The following is a 15,233-nucleotide window of genomic DNA, read 5'->3' on the forward strand; positions in this document are numbered from 1 at the left end:
CTACTCCACTCCTGTAGGTCCTGGGCGAAAGACCTAGGCCACCAATCTGTCAGACACACATCAGTCAGCTTGCAGACTGAAGCTCCGCCCCTTAGTCCTAGACTCCGCCTCCCCATCCTCGGTCGCCAGGGTTTGGACCTGGAGGCGACGCCCATGAAGAAGCCGCGTGCGCACTGCGGGCCCCAAGGACTCCGTTTCCCTTCTCCCAATGGCGGGCGGCGGTCCCCCTTCCCGGCAGCCTCCCTCGGGTAGAGAGCGCGTCATTTCCGGTGGGGAAGGCCCGCGGCCGCCGCCGCCATTTCGGGCGCTGCTGGGAGGCTGACACCGGAGCCGGTCCGCTGGGCGGCGGGCGCCAGGGCTGGAGGGGCGCGCGTGGCGGCGGCGGCCCAGCGTGAAGGCGCGGAGGCGGCCATGGCGGGCAACTTCGACTCGGAGGAGCGGAGTAGCTGGTACTGGGGCCGCTTGAGCCGGCAGGAGGCGGTGGCGCTATTGCAGGGCCAGCGGCACGGGGTGTTCCTGGTGCGGGACTCGAGCACCAGCCCCGGGGACTATGTGCTCAGCGTTTCGGAAAACTCGCGTGTCTCCCACTACATCATCAACAGCAGCGGCCCGCGCCCTCCAGTGCCTCCGTCGCCCGCTCAGCCTCCGCCGGGTGAGGGACAGGCGGGCGGGAGGCCCCGGGCGGGGGTGAGGGCCGTGGAACTCTGGTCCGCTTCAGGAGGAGGGACGTGGGCAGAGAGGGCAGGAGTGACCCTGGCGGGGGAGCTGCCTTCAGCCCAGGCTGGTTCCCACCGACGAGCGGGATTGTGGGGGAGGAGGAGCTGCTCACCGAGGCCTCTGGGTGTGCCTTGGGAGCCGGGGAAGGGGAACTGCTGCGGCCCCGGGGTGGGGCTGGGCGCCAGGGTCAGGCCCAAGGGCAGGGCAGGGCCAGGCAACTTGGGGACAAAGAGTTAGTGGGGATGTTGCGGGGACACAATTTGGCAGAGGTGCCCAGAATGGATCTGCTAATCCTACAAGTGGCTTTTAGGCTTGAAACGTTTCCTGCAGTGTTAGAGCCGGTTTTGGCCATACTCCCCTGGTGGCCTTCGGTAGGAAGTCACCACGTACTGGCTGGCTGGGAGGGATGGAGACACCCTCAGGAAGCCGGTCGGTTTTTTCCTTTCTTGGGCATTTTTCCAAAATCTTTTTACCGTGTTCTTCCCTTGTGGAATACGAAGGTGGTGAACTAAGTGACTTGGTAATAGAAAAAAGCCTTCTGTGACCAGCCCAGAGTAATTGAAGCCTAGCTGGCAAACTGTCCAAGAGGTTTGAAGTGTCCAAAAGACTGCCTGCTGCAACTAGAGTTTCTAGTTTCAAAGTGATTAGTGGGGGAAAGGTTTTTTTTTTTTTTTTCCTTCAGAAAATAAACCAGGTATAAGCCAGTGAGAACAACCCTGGAAGTGAATGGAGCTTCATTCTCCTTGGGTTTAAACAGTGTCAGTCATGTACTTCTGGGTCTTTTATTGCTCAGTAAGTTGGTGTTGTAGTCAAAGTCTTCCAAGATACAAGAACAGACCTGTCTGTAAAGATAACACCAAGCATTTTAGTTATCCCACGGGGTCTTGTCAAGGATCAATGAATTGTAACCGCCTTGCCCATACTGTTGGAGTTGTCTGGCAATGTTAAGGAAATACATCCACTTAGCACTTGAGGTTTTTGAGATACAGAGTGATTCTGTGATTGCCTTTGTCTGTGTATGTATGTAATGCATCAAGTTTCTTGCTTTCTGGATGTTTGAAGTGAAAGCCTTTTTCTCCTAGATCTGAGCCAGTCTCATGAATGAAGACTCCTTGGCTAACCATAGCAGACCTGCCCTTTTTAGGATAGTCCTAACTTAGATTTATTCACTTTGGCCTGAAATGAGGTGCGATAAAGATAGTTCTTTTTGTTAGCACACACAAGTTAAGGGAAGAATTTAGTATTGAGGTCCTTTTAGTTTACACATTTAGATCTTTCTAGGTCTCATTGGTTTAATATGTAAAATAAAATAAGAATATTAATGTAGCACATTTGCCCTAAAGGTATTTGTGCCATCTGCAAGGTATCTATTTTATGTTAAGTGCAGTACTAGGATGGTATGTTGTCATTGAAATTCAATTTCCAACCACATGTCATAGTTAATGCCTGTAATCCCAGCACCTGGGAGACCGAAGCAAGATGATTTTACAAGTTCCAGGCTATCCTGGAGAACTTAGTAAGACTCTGCCTCAAAATAAAAAGTTAGGATGGGGGTGGGACTGGGAATATAATTCAGTGGTAGTTTATTTGCCTAGCATTAGGGAAGCCCAGGTTTTATTTCCAATAGTAGGGTAGAAAATTTCAGTCCTCAGCTTTCTCTCTATGTGTTTTGTTATAAAACTTGGGAATAGTAGCAGGCAGGTTTGTTAGTTTGATATTTCTCCATACCTGGGCATTGTGGTTTTATATCTCAGCAGCTCCACCTTTTCAAAATAGATGGTTGGTCTAAGAGAGGAGATTGCCAGTTTGTGGGTGGGGTAGGAAAGTTCATTGGCATTGTGGCAATTTGTTCTGTCATGTACCCTATTTTCTCTTTAGGGCAGTCAGTTCACTTGCTGTTTTTTACTTTATGATGGATACTTAATCTTTGCCCCCCCCCCATTAAGCTCTTTTTGTTTTAAAGCTACATAGGGATTACTTGAGTTTTAGAGAGGCATATATAATATTAATAGCTGACACTTATTGACTGCTTATTGTATGCCAGATGCTTTGCTGAGGACTTTCTGTGCCTTACAGAAGTTACTGTCGGTAACAATATAGTGAGTGAAATATTGCAATGTGCATTTATTAAAATATTTCCAGTTTTTGGACGAAAGAACTAGAAATCCAGTAACTTGTAAGGTCACAAATTTAGTATATAACTAAACCAGAATTTGAGCTAGACAGTGTCACCTGAGAACTGACCCGGCCCCTTATTATATAGTTTTGTTATTCTTTGTTTATTTGCTTTGAAATCCCTGAAGTGCACTTAGGAAACTCCATTCTTTTGTTTTGAGACAGAGTCTTACTGTGCAACCCTATCTGGTCTGCAACTGTCTATATAAACCAGGCTGACTTTGAAAAATCCTCCTGCCTCTACCTCCTGAGTTCTGGGATTGAAGGTGTTCACTAGTGCACCCAGCTCAAAATTTTAAATAAATAAAAGTCAGAGCCAGCAGGATGGCTTACTAGGTAAGAGCACATGTCTTGCAAGCCTGAGGATCTGAGTTTAATCCTTGGGTCCTAGAGTAGAATAAGAGAACCACTTGTGATGGTTATCCTCTGACCTCCATAGATGGGCCAGAGGTTGTCTCCTTATCCCAATAACTGTTTGTTTGACATGGCATCATTTTGTAGCTCTGACATGGAACTCACTATGTAGACAATGCTAACTTCTAACTTAGGAAGATCCTCCTGTCTCTTTGCCTCACTGTTGTTGGGTTTATAGGCACGAGCCGTTGGACCCAGCTCAGTGACCCTATTTGAACTTTTACCATAGAGCTTTAGCTCCCACAGATGATCTCCTATATTGCTATAGCCTGGGAACATCTTGACTCTGCCCCAGAGCTATAGGGGAAAGTTTGTTCAAGTTTACTGGTCATGTTCTGTGTAAGGTTAGGCTTCAAGGTGAGAGCCTCTTGGGAAGACTTGAAACAGCTGATCCACTAGTTTCTTCTACTTGAAACAGTACAGACTAGATTTTGACTGATAGAGTCCTAAACTGAATGAGAAGCTGGGGGTGTACCTTAGTTGATAAAATTCTTCATTTGAGTAAGACTGAAGGCCCCGATTTCAATCTCCTGCATCACACAGAGCAAGCTTAGTGACACAGGTCTGTAATCTCAGCACTTGGGAGGTGGAGGCAGAAAGCTCACAGTGTAAATCATCTCTGCTTATGTAGTGAATTGGAGGCCAAAAACCAAACTTGAATAAAGTGTGTGTAATTTAAGGACAGGGTTTCATTATAGATCAGTCTGGCTTCAAACTCAACAGAGAGCCATTCTTCTAGTGATAAGCTGAGGCTGGGTTTTAATTTATCTGCCACTTTTATTTGTTTAAATTTATTTTTATATCATGTTAATTGGTTTTGCCTGTATGTATGTCTGTGAGGTGTTGGATTCTCTGGAACTGGAGTTACAGACAGTTGTGAGCTGCCACATGGGTTCTGGGAATTGAACCCCAGTCCTCTGCAAGAGCAGCCAGTGCTCTTAACCACTGAGCGCCCCCCCCCTTTGTACTTTGGGTTTTTAACTTTTCTTTGCTTCAGTTTCTTTATCTTTGAAAGTTAGAAAATAGCAATACTTCATAGGGTAAATGGATTCAAATGTATAAAATTTTTGAATGTGGCAGTATTAAGTAAATACCCAAGTTATAAATATTAATCTTGTTTTTTTGTTGTTTTTGTTTTTCAAGACAGGGTTTCTCTGTGTAACAATTCTGGCTGTCCCTGTCCTGAACTCACTCTATAGACCAGGCTGGCCTCGAACTCACTGAAATCCACCAGCCTCTGCTTCCCAAGTGCTGGGATTAAAGGCACCACCACCATCACTGCCTGCTATAAATATTAATCTTAAGACTATAGCGATGTGCAGGGTGTGATGGCTTATGCCATCCTGAGGGAAGGATGAAGCTGAATTTTCATACCGTTGAGAATCCATGGTATACTTTTTATACATTTTTTTTCTTTTGTGTGTATGTGTGCATGAGTGGTACAGGGTACATACTGGGATCAGAGAAAAATTTGTGGGAGTCTGTTCTGCCGTGTGTGTTTGGGGGTCAAACTAAGGTTGTCAGGTTGGTGGCAAATGCTTTTACCTACTGAGCCATCTTGCTGACCCCCTAGCCTTTTAGTATAATTTATTTTTGCAAATTTTTATTGTTTTTTTTTTGTGTGTGTGTGTGTGTGTGTGCATGATGTGTGTGTGTGGGGAGTGCATGTGCTAAGGTATATGTGTGGGGATTAGTGGGAGTTGTTCTCTTTTTCTATGGCTATATGAGTTTCAGGGATCAAACTCAGGTTGCCATTATAACCCTAGCTATCCTGGAACTAACTCTGTAGACCATGCTGGCCTTGATCACAGAGATCTGCCTGCCTCTGCCTCCCGAGTGCTCCTCCGTGAATGCTGGAATTAAAGGTGTGTACTGCCACTACCCAACCTGCTACTTTTTTTTTTTTTTTAATGCAGAGTTGTTATGTTGGCTTTTTGGAGAAGGGTTTCACTTTTGATTAGGCTGGTCTCTCCATCTTGTCTCTCCCTCTGTGCCTGACACCAGCTTCTTTTTAGAGACTGTAAAATAGGTGTTTGACCCTGTTTTACAGAAAACTGAGGCACAGAGAAGAAATTAGGTAACAGTTATAACAACCAGTAAGTGAGAAGGAATCTGGTTCCATCAAACATGAGTCTACAAAGTACTGGGTTTTTTTAGGCAATTTTTGTTTATGTAGTCTTTATTCACTTGTATTGTTAATATTTGTTACGTCCTTTTGAAATGGTCTCATGTAGCCCAGGCTGGCCCAGAACCTCCTATGTAGCCTAAAATGATATTGAATTCCTGATACTCCTGTTTCTACCTCCCAGATACTGGGGTTATAGGCACACATTACCACGCCAGGCTTCCTTAGTCTTTAGATTTCCCTGTTAGGTGGAAGACAGCAGCCTTTAATCCTATGTATTGGACCATTAGTGGGTATTATTTATTTAAGCAATTTATGTAAATGCAATAGGCAGAGGAGGAGGAAGAAAGGATTGATAATGAAGGAAAGAGGAAGTGCTGTGAGATTTTGGAAGGGTATTCTGGAGCAGCTCTTGGTGATCTTGCCAGAAGTAACCTGGCCAGTTTTAGCACAGAGCCCTCAGGTGTGATGAATTCTTTGGGAAATGACATTGTAAAAACTGTTGTGGCCTGAGGCCTGAAAAGCTTAAAAGTAATTGGCTTTGCAGATAGCAGAGAAGCACCTAGCAAAAAAAAAAATTCAGCTGTTAGCTTGTTTATTTTGTTATTTGTTCCATTATGTATCTCTGGCTGGTCTGGAACTCAATTCATAGACCAGGGTGCCTGGGATATTAGGACAGTCTTTCTGTTTCACAGGTGCTTACCACCACACCTGGCTAATACTTTTTTTGATATTTTAATTTATTACTGCACACTCAAGCTGGGCCTAGTGATGTAATCCTATAATTGAAGCTTGTTGATAGGCTGAGGCAGGAGGATCACAAATTGAGGACTTGTCGAGGCTACAGAGTAAGTTCGAGACTAATCTGGGCAATTTAGTAAGACCCTTTCTCAAAATGAAGCTTGCCTAGCATGTGTGAGGACCTAGGTTCAATCACAATATCCAAACTGCACATTCAGAGTGTCACCCAGGTTTACAGAGTGAGTGAGGTTTTCCAAGTCCCAGGCAGCTGTGAGCTCTGTAGTTGGTTCTGTCCTCTAGACTGACCGACTGTATCTCCTTCCTTTCCCTCCCTTCTGTTTCCTGCCTTTGGCTGTTTGTGGTTAGAAGGAGGGAAAAGGAACCCAAATGCATAGCTGTGGTGAGGTCTGGGCTTATCTATGACTTATGTGCATTCTTTTCCTTTTTCTTCCCTTCTGGAATTTAAATCAATGAAGTTTGCCTGCCCCATATATCTTCCTGCCCCAGTAGTCAAACCAGGCATCCCTCCTTAATTGTAGTGCTAGCACCATAGAAGTGTGCAGGTAAAGTGTGTCAAAGACTTTGTTTGCTGCTTTGCTTGTATTTTGTTAGGATTGCCAAGTCCAAAGAAAAAGGCCAGTGAGCCCAATTTGTACCATGTAACATTAGCAACATTAGAACAAGAAAAGAACTAAACTTATCATGACTTTTTTTTTTTTATATAATGATTTATGTGTTTGCCTTTACCTTTCATTGCATTTACCTTTCAAAGGGGTTTGGCTTAGTGGTATTCTTGGTACCTCTAGCAGCCCCAGCCTCACACAAGAACATTCCACTTGCCCTTAGTACTGTAATGGGGGGGGGGGGAGGCATAGCAGTGGGTGCTTTGGAAATTTTCCTACCTCACAAAACTGTTCTTTCCTTGTGATTCACTATGTCTTAGGGCAGTTTATTGTTACTGGTTTTGTTGTGTTGCTACTGCCGCTGGTTTTTATAAGAATACATTTCCCATTGCAATAAAAACCATATGGAAAGATGTCTTTCTAAGTCACCCTACTTTGTTTCTTGCTCACCACACTGTTTGCACCTTTGTCTTTTTGTAAGTTGCTTAAAGCTGGATTTAAGAATTTCACTTTACACCTTTCCCTAATTTCAGAGTATGTTGATTAAGAATATCCACACAGGGGCCAGAGACATGGCTCAGAAGTTAAGATTGGTTCCTGCTCTTCCAGAGGACCAGATTTTCTATTCCTAGGAGCCATATCAGAGGGTTTATAACCACCTGTAACTCCAGCTCTAGGTGATTGATCTCCACACACATATACAGTAATAATAATACAAATAGGTTAGGTTTGGCATGCGCCTTCAACACCAGTATCGGGTAGCAGAAACAACTGGATCTCTATTATTTTGAGGACAGCCTGGTCTATAAAGTGAGTTTCTGGCCAGCTACATAGGGCTACATAGTGAAGACCCTGTATCAAAACATAGTATTTTAAAAATATATGTAAAGTCAGACATGTGGCTCGTGCTTCTAACGTCAGTACTCAGGAAGGGAGGCAGAAGATTCCATGTGAGTTTAAGGCCAACTTGGACTACATAGTGAGACTCTGTCTCAAACACCAAAGAGTATATGCTCCCCAGCACCATCAAGATTTCTTTAAAGAATAAGTGGCACTTTCTGAACGCACGTTATTGTCAACCATGGCTTCAATGGGGCAATAAGTAAAAGCCATTTTGCAGGTGCACCTTGGTCTGTGGTTGGCTAAACATTAGCAATCGAGTTTTCTGCCCTCTGTGATCTAGGACCATTTTCTAAGCAACATGCTTTGCTGTGTCAGCGGCTCTGCTCTGTACATTCATTATCCTTGGAGCTTTCTCGAACAGGCAGTGCTGAGCATATTTCCCTGCTCACACTTTGACAGTTGCTGTCTTCACCTGGAAAAATCATCTTGAATTAGATTGGTGAGGACAGACGAGAATAGGAACAGTTCTTTGTGAAGAGAGGCTGTAAGGTAGCACTGCTGTATAGCTATAAGCAAACTTGTCTCCTCATGCCAAATACTGCGGTGCACACTTAAAATCCCAACAGTTGGGAGACCGAGACAGCAATATCAGACTGAAACCTCTGGGCTATAGCACAAACCCTGTTTCAGAAAATAGCCATTGGGTGGTGGAATGGCCCAGTGGGCTAAGTGTGTATGTGTCTCACAATCCTAGCAACCCGAGTTTGACCCTTGGAGCCCTCATAAAGCTGGAAGGCAAGAACTGAACAACTCTGCAAAGTTGTCTCCCAATTACATAGATACATCATGCACATGCACGATGCTTATTTTTTTTTTTTTTTTAAGAACCAGCCAGCAAATGGTGGCTCAGGTTTGTAATCCTTGAGCTCTGGAGCCTGGGCAGGTGTGTTGCCAGGGATTTGAAGCCAGCTTGGGCTGTATAGTGATAGAATCCAGACCAGGTTGGACTACACAGTAAGAATCTATCCACCTTTTTTTTTTTTTCAAACGTTTTATTTTTTGCATGAAGGTGTTGGCTGCATTAAGTTTGTGCATCACATGTGCTTGGAGCCCTCAGAGGCCTGAAGAGGGTGTCAGACTCCCTGGGACTGGAGTTAAAAATGGTTGTGATCCACCAAGTTGATGCTGGGAATTGAAACAGCCAGTGCTTTTAACTGCTGAGCTATCTCTCCAGCCCCCTCTCACATGTTTTTTTTTTCTCTTTTATTATTATTATTATTATTATTATTATTATTATTATTATTATTATTCAAGTTAGGGAACAGGCTTGTTTCACATGTACTTCCCCTCTCCCTCCCCTCACCCCCATTCCTTCTCCCCCACCTCCAACCTACCCCCCACCCCATCCACCCACCACTCCCCAGGCAGGGTAGGGCCCCCAACCGGGGCTCCACCAAGTCCACCAAATCTTCCTGTGCTGGGCCTAGGTCCCTCACCATGTGTTCAGAGACAGAGTGCATCCCTTCAAGTGGATGGGCTCTCGAAGTCCCCCACACACACCAGGGCAAAACGCCAGTCCACCTCCGGAGACTCCCAGGAGTGCAGGGGCCTCCCCATTGGCATCCATGATTAGGGGGCTGGATTAGTCCCGTACTGGCCTCCCAAAGAGCATCTGGGGTCGATATGCTTTCCCTTTTTCAGGCCAACTGTTTCTGTGGGTTTCTCCAACCTGGTACAGACCCCTTTGTTCTTCATTCCTCCCTCTCTTCAACTAGGTTCCAGATTTCAGCTCAGTGTATTTCTGTGGATGTCTGTCTCTGCTTCCATCAGCCACTGGATGAGGACTCTGGTCTGGTCTGTGATGAGTCCCCTCTCACATGTTTTTAAAAATACTTTTTCTTTGCTTATATGTGTATGTGGGTGGGTGCATTTGTTACTGTGCATGTGCAGCATGTAGAGAGCAACTGGTATAGATTAACTCAGGTTGTCAGGTTGGTAGCAAGAGCCTTTATCTGTTGTCATATTGCTGGCTCCCATTCATTTATTCATTTATTTTGTTTTTCCAGGCAGGGTTTCTTTCTCTGTGTATCCCTGACTGACCTGGAACTTACTCAGCAGACCAGGCTGGCCTCAAACTCACCTGCGTTTGGTTCTTGAATGCTGGGATTAAAGACATGTGCCACTACTACCCAGCATCAGTTTTTTAAAATATGAATGTTTTTTTAAAAAAGCTTTCAAAAAATAGTATCTGTAAGCCTATCCTTAGAACTGTTGAGTTCATGTTGCAGTTTTCCTGAAAAGTGTTCACGTAGATGGACTATGGATACCCTCTAAACTGCATCTCTAGGCTCTGTTTCATGTGGGCATCTTCATTTACTATTCTTGAATTGTAGACTCAGTAGAAATATGCTCTGTGTTTATGGAACATGAATTGGTGTTAAGAATTTTTTTTTCTGTTTTTTTTTTTTTTTTTGATTTTTGGAGACAGGGTTTCTCTGTGTAGCCCTGTCTGTCCAAGAACTAGCTTTGTAGACCAGGCTGGCCTTGAACTCTGGTATCTGCCTGCCTTTGCCTCTCAATCTATTCACTATGGTGTAGTGAATTTTAAGTGTCCCTACTAGTACCTTTCTCTTAGATCCTTGATTGAGTACAGATTGATGGAGGGTTGTATCCCATGCTATGCCCTACCTTCCTATTTAGCTGAGGTTGACATTGAACATCAGATCTTTCAACCTATATTTTCCAGAGTGTTAGGACTCTGGATATGTACCACTGCACCCAGTGTATGTGGTACTGGATATCGAACTCATGGCTTCATGCACTCTCCCAACAAAGCCATCTCCTTAGTCCCAGTTTTCATGTTTTTGAAATAGGATCTCATGTATTAGACTGCCCTTAAGCTCATGCATCTAGAATGACTTTCGAACTCCTGATTTTCCTGCCTCCAAAGAATAGATTTGGGGGTGGGGTTATGAGACAGGGTTTTTCTGTGTAGATCTAGCTGTCCTGGAGCTCACTCTGTAGACCAGGATGACATTGCACTCATAGAGATCCATTTGCCTCTGCCTCCCAAGTGCTGGAATTAAATAAAGGCATGTGCCACCACTGTCTGGCCAAAGAATCAATTTTAACCAATGGGGGGGAGAGAAAGAGAGACAGAGAGTAGCTAGAGAGATGGCTCAGGGGTTAAGAGCACTTAGCAAAGTACTAGGATTTGGTTCCCAGCACTACATGATGGCTCACAATCACCTCTAATTCTAGTTCGAGGGTATCTAATATCTCTTCTGACCTGTGAACACACATAGTACGTACACATAAATACTATATATATATATTAGTCTTGGGCTGGAGATTGAGAGCACATACTGCTCTTAAAGAGGACCCTAGTTGAGTTTCCAGCATTCACACCCAGCAGTTGACAACTACCTGTAACTACAGCTGCAGGGTATCCAAATCCCTCCCCTGAACTCTATAGTCACCTGCATGCGCATGCACATACCTCCACACAGACACACAAGCATATAATTACTTAAATCTTTGAGCCTCCTGAGATGACTCTGAATAGGAGCATTTACTGCTCTTGCAGAGGACCTGGGTTCAGTTCTTTACGCCCACATGGCATCACATAAAGCCATCTGTAATTCAAGTCCCATGGAATATGATGCCATCTTCGGAATTGTACATTGTAATGATGGTAATGTATAGCTTAGAGTAGCTTACAAGTTTCTCTCATTTCTTGTTGGAGCAGTTGCACGGACCTCTTAAAACAGGAGGGCTTGAGGCCAGGCCACATGCCTTTAATCCCAGCACTTGAGAGACAGAGACAGGTGGATCTCTGATCTTTGTGAGCCTGGTCTACAGAGTGGGTTCCAGGACAGCCAGAGCTGTTTCACAGAGAAACCCTGTCTCAAGTCCTCGCAACCCCCCCAAAAGGAGAGCTTGCTGTGCTTACTGAGGCTGTAGTGTACATTTGCTTACTTTATTTATGGAGTAGCAGAAGAACTTTGTGAGAGAATGATCAGAAAGTGTGTGTGCTATGCTGTCTTTGCAAACCAAGTGGCCTGGTCTCCCCTCCCCATGGTGATGGCATCTTTCTTTCCAGAGGGTGCTCATTTTATTTATTTTATAAATGTATAGGTGTTTGTCTGCGTGGATGATGCATCATTTGGGTGCCAAGTGCCCAAGGAGTCGAGAAAATGGGCATTAGATCCTTGGGACTGGGGTTAAAGTTATGAGTCACCATGTTGGTGCTAAGATTGCCAGGTCCTCTGGAAGAGGATACTCAGTTTTAAAGTGTGATACAGCCCATTTGGGCTGTGAAGAAAAGGGTTTGGTTTTGGTTTTTCTTTTTTTCTGGTTTTTTTCATTAGTTCAAATTAGAAACAAGCTTTGCTTCACATGTCAATCCCTTCTCCCTCTCCCTCCAACCTCCCACCTGCCCCCCACCCCATCCACCCTCCACTCCCCAGGCAGGGTAGGGCCCTTGAGGGTGGCTCCCCAAAGTCCACCACATGATCCTGGGCCGGGCCTAGGCCCTCCCCCATGTGTCCAGGCCAAGAGTGTATCCCTTCACGTGGGATGGGCTCTTAAAGTCCCTTCTTACACTAGGGAAAAATACTAATCTACTACCAGGGGCCCCCTAGAGTGCGGAGGCCTCCTAATTGACATCCATGTTCAGGGGTCTGGATCAGTCCTGTGCTGGCCTCCCAGACAGCAGTCTGGGGTCCATGTGGTTTTTCATTTTTTTTAGGATCCTTTCTTTGCTGACCAAATATTAACCACATATGTATGAAAAATACATAAATCTGTTTCATCGGCAGTATAGTATACCTTCAAATGACACTCTGCTCTGTCTTTTCCAGGAGTGAGTCCCTCCCGGCTCCGAATAGGAGATCAAGAATTTGATTCATTGCCTGCTTTACTGGAATTCTACAAAATACACTATTTGGACACTACAACATTGATAGAACCAGTTTCCAGATCCAGGCAGGGTAGTGGAGTGATTCTCAGGCAGGAGGAGGCAGAGTATGTGCGAGCCCTTTTTGACTTTAATGGGAATGATGAAGAAGATCTTCCCTTTAAGAAAGGAGACATCCTGAGAATCCGGGATAAGCCTGAAGAGCAGTGGTGGAATGCAGAGGACAGCGAAGGAAAGAGGGGGATGATTCCAGTCCCTTACGTGGAGAAGTATAGACCTGCCTCCGCCTCAGTATCGGCTCTGATTGGAGGTAACCAGGAGGGTTCCCACCCACAGCCACTGGGTGGGCCGGAGCCTGGGCCCTATGCCCAACCCAGCGTCAACACTCCGCTCCCTAACCTCCAGAATGGGCCCATTTATGCCAGGGTTATCCAGAAGCGAGTCCCTAATGCCTACGACAAGACAGCCTTGGCTTTGGAGGTACATAATGTGCAAAATGTAGAAAGACGAGATCTGCTACAGGGTCTCCCTTTCAGACCTCTTACAGCTTTGTAGGAATGCTGATGCAGCACCAGCTTTGTGATGTTGTAGATGTCAAACCATTAAATACTGATCTTGGCATTTTATGTGGGTTTTCTCTCTTTTAGAGAAAACCTGTTTTGCAATGAGTAAACTTAAAACTGTGTAATTGAATGTTCTAATTGATCTACTAAAACTATTTTGACTAATAACCACCTGAATTCATAGTAATTAACATGAAGTAACTTTTCTCATCTATATCCTAACTTCTTTGTTGCTTTCTGTTTGTCATTGTCTAAAACAAGATGGGTTCACACAGATTAGAATGTAGTAAGTGGTATGTAGCAATATACTTGAGTGGAATTTTTCCTTTTTTTTTTTTTTTTCTGTTTTGGAGACTGGATGTCTATGTAGCTCTGGCTGGAATTCACTTTGTAGATTGGCTGGTGTGAAACACACAGAGAACTACCTGCTTCTGTTTCCTGAGTGGTAGGATTGAAGGTGTGTGCCACCACACCCAGCCAAAAACTCCTTTTATTTTAGTGGCTAGCCTGGAAAGGCTGAATGATAGCCTTGGCCAGGCCCTGGGTTTTGTCCCTAGCGTCACACACACACACACACACACACACACACACACACACACACACACACAGAGAGAGAGAGAGAGAGAGAGAGAGAGAGAGAGAGAGAGAGAGAGAGAGGAAACAGTGGTGTGCTGATTGATGTGAATTGATCCATAACTAAGAGTGTGAGTCACAGAAAACAGATTTACTTGTCTTTGTTGCTTAGTGTGTTGGATGGGAGAAGCCAGTTCTTTGTAAGGGTTATTTTTTGTTTTGTTTTTTGAGACAGGGTTTCTCTGTGTAGCTTTGTAGACTAGGCTGGCCTCAAACTCACAGCCTCTGCCTCTTAAGTGCTGGGACTAAAGGCGTGCCCCAATATCGCCTGACTTAAAGGGTTATTTTTAACTCTAGTCATTCATTGAAGCCTTTCTTTTGACCTGCCATTCACTGCATTTATTCCTTTGTTCCTCTTTAGCACTCAATTTTTCTTCTTACCCATTTGAATGCAGAGGTAGCCTGCTGTCCCATCTTTCGGAGCCTGACTGACTTGAGTATAAATAGGTTGCCAGCTCCCATAAGCATGGCCTGGGATTATGTCAACATAGTAGCAGGGAAGGGGTAAAGTACTCCTGTGATTTGGCTCTTCTCTTTCCTTTGGGTTGTGTTCCTATAGTTAGGGATAGGAGCTGTTTTTAAGTGAGAATCTTAATCCATAGAATGAGTAAAAAAAAATTTAAAGATTTTATTTATTTTATATACAACATTCTGCTCCATGTATATCCACACACCAGAAGAGGGCACCAGATCTCATAATGATGGTTGTGAGCCACCATGTGGTTGCTGGGAATTGAACTCAGGACCTCTGGAAGAGCAGTCAGCGCTCTTAACCTCTGAGCCATCTCTCCAGCCCGAATGAGTAAAAATCTATTTGAACCAGACTCTGATGTTAATGCATTTGAATTTTGTTTCATTCATTTTTATTTGCCAGGCGTAGTGGCACATGCTTTTAATCCTAGCACTTGGGAGGCAGAAGCAGGAGGATCTCTATGAGTTGGAGACCAGCCTGGTCTACAAAACAAGTTCCAAGAAAGCCAGGGCTACACACATAGAACCCCTGTCTCAAAAAACAAAACAAAATTATTTTTATTTTATTTGTATGGGAGTTTTGCATGCATCTGTCTGTATACCACATGCCCACAGTAGCTAGAAGAGGACATTGGATGCACTAGAACTGGAGGTTCAGACTGCCTTGTGGGTGCTGGCACTGGAACTCTGGTCCTTTAAAGAGCAGGTGGTGCTCTTAACCACTGAGCCATCTTACCAGTCCCAAAATTTTCATTTCTGATCTAGTGGGTGTGTAAGTTAAGTCAATGGAGTTTCCCAGGTTTGACTGAAAAAAGGAAATATGTATTATGTATGTATTTTTTTCCCCCCTCACTAGACTGGGCTGTTTTTTTCTCACAGAGAGGATGTTGGGAGTAAAGGCATGTGCCACCATGCCCAGTTTTTAAAAAGTGTTTTGTTTTGTTGAGATGACTCATTTTAGCCCACTCTGGCCTCTAATGTATGACACTCCTGCAGAAGCCCCCAATTGT

At 44.5% G+C, this 15,233-nt stretch overlaps 1 protein-coding gene across 2 annotated transcripts in view; it reads left to right on the plus strand.

Moving 5' to 3' along the window:
- Positions 1-265: 265 nt before the first annotated feature.
- Crk (CRK proto-oncogene, adaptor protein) overlaps positions 266-15,233 on the plus strand; it is a 29,107-nt gene continuing 14,139 nt past the window's right edge. The window contains exons 1-2 of one of the 2 annotated variants that reach the window (XM_027426730.2): positions 266-652; positions 12,501-13,036. In XM_027426730.2, coding sequence (XP_027282531.1) covers positions 412-652; positions 12,501-13,036 — 777 coding nt within the window. In that variant the 5' untranslated portion in view covers positions 266-411. The remainder of the gene's footprint in view (positions 653-12,500; positions 13,037-15,233) is intronic. The other variant, XM_027426731.2, reaches the window with a different exon arrangement.

This window comes from Cricetulus griseus, chromosome 7 (genome assembly GCF_003668045.3).
Source record: "Cricetulus griseus strain 17A/GY chromosome 7, alternate assembly CriGri-PICRH-1.0, whole genome shotgun sequence".
In the NCBI taxonomy this organism is placed as follows: Eukaryota; Metazoa; Chordata; class Mammalia; order Rodentia; family Cricetidae; genus Cricetulus; species Cricetulus griseus.